Genomic DNA, 7,256 nt, shown 5'->3' on the forward strand with positions numbered 1-7,256 from the left:
GGCCTGCCCTCTGCCACCTGGGAGCAGGCCTAAGCCAGCAGGTTGTTATCTCCCGAGGGGTCCCAGACTGCAAGAGAGCACAGGCCGGGCTGAGAGACCCCCCTTCCCCCCGAGTGCACAAATTTTTGTGCACCAGGCCTCTAGTCATTACATAAAAGGGTATGGTCTTTTTTTTTGTTTTATTCATTTCAAATGGGCCGGATCCGGCCCGCGGGCCGTAGTTTGCCCACAGCTGTCCTAAACTATCAGAGCCAATTATGGTGCCCAGATTGAACAAATCATGATCAGCAGATCCCCCAGAGAAAATGTTTTAATTAGGATTATTTTTCCTTCTGGATATTCAAAATAAACCTTTATATATGGCTTATATGGTCAGAATCTTTTAGTATACTGGTCACGTTCTTTGCTACATTTTGTCCTATTTCTTTTCCCCGTTGCCCAAAGATACCCTCGTCTGCTTTCTGCTCGATTCTTCACTTCTCAATCCCTGACCATTCCTTGTCTGCACAGCAATTTGTTCCCTGGAGACTGAAGTTCCAAATAAGACTCCAACATTCCCTAAGCAGGCCAACCGTCTTTATTCTATGTCGTCACCTCAAGCTAATCAATCCCTCATCCACTGAAATGTCCTGTTGCAACACAGCTACAATTCTGCCGATTTTTTGCCTATACTTCAAAGCCCAGTCAAATCTGCCAAAAGAACGGTCCCTCCTCTGATCCAGGTGGCAGTGATTGTCTATTCTATTCATTAAACACCCAATTCTATGCTAACCAACATAATTTATTATTTTTTAAATAACTGATCCTTGTATGTAAATATGCCATATTTCTTTATCTTGCTCTTTTCAATTTCTTGAAAATAAGAATTGGGTTTTATGTTACTTTGTATTTCCTGGTGGCCCTTGGCATTTCATGTGCACTTATTACTGCAAGTAAATGTCTCCAGGATAAATGAATGTGCATGACCACTTAGAACCCAGGAACCAGTTACAGCAAGGCTTGGAAGTACATCCAGGTTAGATGTAACAGGCAACTCAGAGCTTCTGCCATCTCTATTACTATAAAAGTATAGTAATGTCAGGAATTGGTTAAATAAGCACATATATACATTAGAAGAAAAGCTTCAGCTAAATATCTGTATCTGAATCATGAGAGCAGAAAATATGTAGAAATAGTGAATAGAGTAAGAAAAGAGAGATAATTTAAGGAACACAAGTATTTAAGGAGCATGAATATTTAAGTCTATGAAGAGTATAACTTGTTTCTATATAGATTTGCCTATTTGGAACATTTTATATAAATTGAATCATACATGTGGTCTTTTGTGACTGGCCTCTTTCATTTAGCATGTTTTCAAGGTTCATCACATTGTAACATTTATTAGTATTTCATTTCTTTTTATTGACAACTAGAAGCCCAATGCACGAAATTCACGCAAGGGTAGGCCCTCACGGCCCCACTGCCTTGGCCCTCGCAGCCCTGGCTGTCATTCCAGAAGGTCGTTCTACCATCCGGTCTAATGAGCATATTAGCTCTTGATTATATAGGATTGCACGAAGAGACCACATTTTGTTATCCACTCATCAGTTCATGGGCATTCTGGTTGTTTACATTTTTGGCTATTATGAATGTTTCTATGGACATCTGTGTACAAGTTTTCATGTGGATATAGGCCTTCATTTCTTAGGTATATACTTGGGAGTGGATATAATGCATAATGTGGTAACTATGTTTAACCATTTGAGGAACCACCACACTTTTTCCAAAGTGGCTACCCAATTTTATATCCCTACCAGAAGGTTAGAAGGGTTCCAAATCCTCCACATCCTCACCAACACTTGTTATTATCTGTCTTTTTTATTTAGCCATCCTATCAGGTGGGAAGTGGAATCTCATCGTGGTTTTGATTTTTTCTGATAATGATGAGAATTTTTTCATGTGTTTATTGGCCATTTATATATTTTCTTTGGAGAAATGTCTATGCAGATATTTTACCGGCTTTTGAGTTGTCTTATTATTATTGAGCTAAGAGTTCTTTATACAAGCCCCTCCTAATATAAATCCTTTATCATACTTATGATTTGCAAACATTTTCTATTTTGTGGGTTCTCTTTTCTTTTGTTGTTAGTCCCAACCTGAGGATATTTTTCCCACTGATTTTTTCAGAGAGTGAAGGGAGGGGGGTGGAGAAAGTGAGGGAGAGAGAGATCGAGAGAGAGAGAGACTGGGTGCCTCTTGCATGCACCCTGACCAGCACTGATAATGTAACCTGAGACCCTTTGGTGTTCAGGCTGATGCCCTAACAATTGAGCAACACAGCCAGGCCTATCTCTTCATTTTCTTAATGGTGCCCTCAGAAACACAAAGTTTTTATGAAGTTTATTTTTCCTTGTCTGAGGTTTTGGTGCCATATCAAAGAAATCATTTCCTAATTCAAAGTCACAAAGATTTATGTTTGTTTTCATCTAATTACAGCTTTAGCTTTCATATTTAGTTTTTGATCCATTTGAGTTATCTATCCTATCTAATAAAAGACAAAAAGGGTAATTAACCGTACCTCCACTATGCTTCCCATTGGCTAATCAGGGTGATATGCAAATTAACTGCCAACAAAGATGGTGGCCGGCAGCCACGCAGCTGAAGAGAGCAGGAGGCTTGCTTGCTCCAGTGATGGAGGAAGCCAAGGTTCACCCCTGCCACGGCCTGGCTGTCAGCTCCACTCAAAGCAACAAAGTTGCAATTATAGAAGGTAAATAAACCCCAGATACCTGCTTTCAACCGGCCGTGGCCATGGAACTGGAGCGAGCAGGAGCCAGCTCTCAGCTCCACTAAAGGCTACAAAGTTTCAATTATAGAAGGTAAATAAATCCCAGAATAAAAATGAAAAAAGAACAAAAGGAGAGGCTGGGAGCTTCCGTCGCCCATGGGCTTGGCCAGCCTGAAAATGGCCCTCAGCCCCTCACCCAGACTGGCCAGGCACCCCAGTGGGAACCCCCCACCCTGAAGGGGGTGAGGCCAGCCTGAAAACAGCCATCAGCCCCTGACCCAGGCTGGCCAAACCTCCATGGAGTGAGGGTCCCCACTGGGGGGGGGTGCTTGAGCAGCCTGAAAACAGCCATCAGCTTAGGCAAATACCCCGGGGAGCAGGCCTTAGCCAGCAGGTGGTCATTCCCTGAGGGGTCCCAGAGTGCGTGAGGGCACAGGCCGGGCTGAGGGACCACCCCCGCAGTGGAAAAATTTTTGTGCATCAGGCCTCTGGTATGTATATATAAGCCCAAGCAACCCAAACAACTGATCGCTATGACGCACACTGACCACAGGAGCTGCCCCCAGCCCACAGCCGCCAGTTACCGATGGGACCTGCCAGCCAAAATCCTGGTTCCCCCCCGCCCTACCCCCGGCAGGCAGGTCCTGATCATCTGATCAGGGCCGGGACAGGGAACTGGGGGTGGGTGGCAAGGGAAGGAGGAGGCAGGGAGGTAGGGAGGCGGGGAACCTGATTGGCCCTGATCTCCAGCCAGGCCTAGGGACCCCACCTGTTCATGAATTTCATGCACCAGGCCTCTAGTTGTATACTGTAAGAGGTAGGGGTCAAACTTCATTCTTTTGCATGTGGCTACCCAGTTGTACCAGTAGTATTGGTTGAATTACTCTTGTTTCCCCCTGAGTTGTCTTGGCACTCTGGTTGAAAATCAATTGAACATAAATGTGAGAGTATATTTCTGGACCCTCAATTCTATCCTACTGATTAATATATATGTCTACCTTTATGCGATGACAACAAATTCTTCATTACTGTAGCTTTCTAGTAAATTTTCAAATCAGATTTAAGGGCAATTCCTCTCATTTCTCTTTTTAAAGATAGCTTTGCCTATTCTGTCCCATAAATTTCCATATGAATTTTAGAATCAGCTTGGCAGTTTCTGCAAAGAAATCAGCTGGAACTGATGGGGACTGCACTAAATCTGTAAATTAGTTTGCCATCTTAATATCAAGTCTTCTAATCATAACATGGAATGTCTTTCCATTTATTTAAGTTTCTAAAATTTTCCATTCAACAATACTTTTGCAGTTTTTAGAGTATAAATTCTTTACTTTTGTTAAATTTATTACAAAGCACTTTATTGTTTTTAGTGCTGTTGTACATAGAATTTTCTTAACTTCATTTAGTATTATTCACTAAAGATATATAGACCCACAATCGATGTTTGTATATTGATCTTAAATCCTGCAACTTTGGTGAACTCATTTATCAGTTCTAGTAGTTTTTAGTGGATTCCTTAAGATCTTGTACACGCAAAATCTTGTCATCTGCAAATACTGACAGCTTTATTTTTTCCTGTCCAATCTAATTGCCTCTAGACCAGTGGTTCTCAACCTTCCTGATGCCATGACCCTTTAATACAGTTCCTCATGTTGTGGTGACCCCCAATTTCATTGTTACAAATTGAACATAATTAAAGCATAGTGATTAATCACAAAAACAATATGTAATTATATATGTGTTTTCCGATGTCTTAGGCGACCCCTGTGAAAGGGTCGTTTGACCTGCAAAGGGGTCGCGACACACAGGTTGAGAACCACTGCTCTAGACCAAGCATGTCAAAATCGCAGCCGGTGGTCGCAGTGGTCGCAAGTTTGACATGCTTGCTCTTGATTTTTTGAGTGATAAATGAATAAACAACTTAATATTTGGAGAGGTTGAACTCAATTATTATATAGATTCATTTTTAAAATAAAAGTAAGGAAAAGAAAAAAGTGCTATAGAAGAAAAAGAAAACAGAAAAAAATGCCACCAAACTAGGAGGCAAGAAATCTAATCCCCACATCATTATTAATTAGCTGTGTGATCCTCAGCAAGTTTCTAATTCTCTTCTGATTATATATTCTATTTTTCAAATCTTTTCTCCATTTGGCAAACCTGTTAACTTCTGGGGATATATAAAGAGGTAGCTTTCCTTAGTTTATTCAGCATTACAACCATTATTTTTTCTATATATATATCAATCATCTTCCTCCTTTTCCATTTTCCCCTCAGAAAAGAGAATAAAGTTACCAAAGCAAAAGAGCATACTAAAAGTATCTTCACATGGAGAGAAATATAACTCTCCAAAAAGGCACAATAGAAGACATTGAGAGATTTTAGGCAATTATAAAGAATTATCTTCTTGAGAACAAGCTGAAATATAAACACTATAGAGGCTTGTGCAAGACATGGGTAAAAATGAGCAAAAAGATGAAGCCTTTACTCTGCCAAGTACTGTATTAACACTTTAAAGCTATGACTAAAGAATAGTCAATAAAGATATAAAATATGGCAAGAATAAGTTTTAAAAATATACATTATCTAGTTTTACCACAAAGATTATGTTTTAAAATAAAAGTTTTAGGTAACTTTTAAAAATTATAATTTTGATTAAAATGGCAAAAGTATCTCCTGACATATAAACTACATTACATTTTTCTGCCAAACATTAATTAGACACCTTCCTTCTGCCTCTGCTAATGCTGATGATACCAGAATATTAACTAACACTTAAACATTTTTAATTTCAAGTGTTTTGGAACCTCAGTTTTAATCTCTGACATAAAGGAAGAGGACTATCCAAATAAGTACCAGAGTCATCTTTTTCCTTATGACACTGTAGGGAACTCAGAGAAACTTTGGCTGTATCTGCGAAACAGTTTTCTTCATTTACAGCTGTTTTAGAAGTCTGGACATACTGTTCCGTTTCTTTAATATGTATCTTAGGGTTACTCAATTTGTTAGCATCATTTTTCTTGAATTGGGCTGGTTTGTGCTTCTGAAAACTCTGCTTCATTTTCTCAGTTGCATTCATAGCTTTCCCAAACACTGGGGCACTTTCTTCATCAGAGGAATATCTGTCAAGGCAAACACTTTTCTTCATTATAATTTTCTGAGTGGTTTGCAAGTCAACATTTCTACTATGATCTAAAGAAGTATTTGGTGGCTCGACTCTAGCATCAGAGGCCTTTACTATCATGTTTTTGACAGAATAGGGTATAGAAGTATTCACTTTATAGTTTTCTGGAAACAGCTGGTCTCCTTTTAGAACTTTAGAGTTCCTAGATTCCTTTTGCAAATAAATTCCTAGATCCTCTGAAAGATGTGATGGACAATCAGAACTACTGCTAGCCTTACAAGATTCTTTTACTGTGCGTCCAGATAAAGTTTTCAGGTCTGACTGTACGTTACCCAGAGGATGTAATGATTTTATAAGTATTCGTTCCTTTAAAGGCAGATCCTGACTATGTAAGTCAGTAATGCCAGAAAGTAGATGCTCTTCAGGATTAGTCTTTTGAAGATCCCAACTGAACACTTTATTTGTGGTGCACCATTCTGAGTCACATGACAACTGTCCTGGGATATGTTTATAGCTATGAGGGATGGCTGTTTCAAGTCCTGATTTTAAGCCTTGAGAGCAAGTATTCCTTGGAATAGCTGGAGAATTACTAAAAGAAGTTCCCTCCCAATCAATGCTGCTCAAGTGTAGATCAGCAATCGTCGACACATTATCGGATGAGATATTTGGTTGACTAGATTCTGAAATTGGAGATTTACTGACAGCTGTAATTTGCTGTGAAGCCAAAGGTTTTGAAGAAGACATTAACTGTTCTTGAGTATTCATACAGAGAGCATCTTCAGATAAAAGCAAGCTCTTCAATGACGCAGAAATAGATTCCTGGGGTAATGCCGAATCAGGAAAAATTTCCAAATTTAACTGGGAATTCTGTTTAGAAGAGATTTCACATGTGGGTTTTAAAGGTATGAGTGACTGAAAACTCATCTCATCTGTTTGTGGCAAATTATTTTCTTTAGGCTTAGTTTTCATGCCTGAAAAGAAAAATACAATATAATTAAAACCTGTTTTATTTGACTTAACTTGAATGAACAAATAAACTAAACAGTTCAGACTGAAAACTATATAAGCAATTTTTGCATTTTTGTCCCAGTGCATTCCTAGAAACTGTGTTGTAAGTAATTATAACAAAATAATTAAAAAAGATATATGCATCCTTATGTTCATAGCTGCACAATTTACCATTGGGAAGATCTGGAAACAGCCTAAGTGCCTATCAGCAGATGAATGGATTAGAAAACTATGGTACATCTACACAATGGAATACTATGCTGTTGTAAAAAAGAAGGAACTCTTACCATTTCCAACAGCATGGATGGAACTGGGGAGCATTATGCTAAGTGAAATAAGCCAGTCAATGAAAGAAAAATACCA

The 7,256-nt window shown here is 39.1% G+C and overlaps 1 protein-coding gene across 9 annotated transcripts in view; it reads right to left on the bottom strand.

Annotated features, from left to right (window-relative positions):
* Window positions 1-7,256, bottom strand: part of GEN1 (GEN1, Holliday junction 5' flap endonuclease) — a 51,185-nt gene that overhangs the window by 22,797 nt on the left and 21,132 nt on the right. For 8 of the 9 annotated variants that reach the window (XR_001514518.1, XR_001514519.1, XR_001514520.1 and 5 more), the window contains one exon: window positions 5,618-6,856. Coding sequence is in view for 5 of the 9 variants with exons in the window: in XM_015566410.1 (XP_015421896.1) it covers window positions 5,618-6,856 (1,239 nt within the window). In the remaining 4 variants the exon portion in view is untranslated. Of the gene's footprint in view, window positions 1-5,438; window positions 6,857-7,256 lie in introns of those variants that run through there. The other variant, XM_015566414.1, reaches the window with a different exon arrangement.

Source organism: Myotis davidii, unplaced genomic scaffold (assembly GCF_000327345.1).
Source record: "Myotis davidii unplaced genomic scaffold, ASM32734v1 scaffold238, whole genome shotgun sequence".
NCBI classification, from domain to species: Eukaryota; Metazoa; Chordata; class Mammalia; order Chiroptera; family Vespertilionidae; genus Myotis; species Myotis davidii.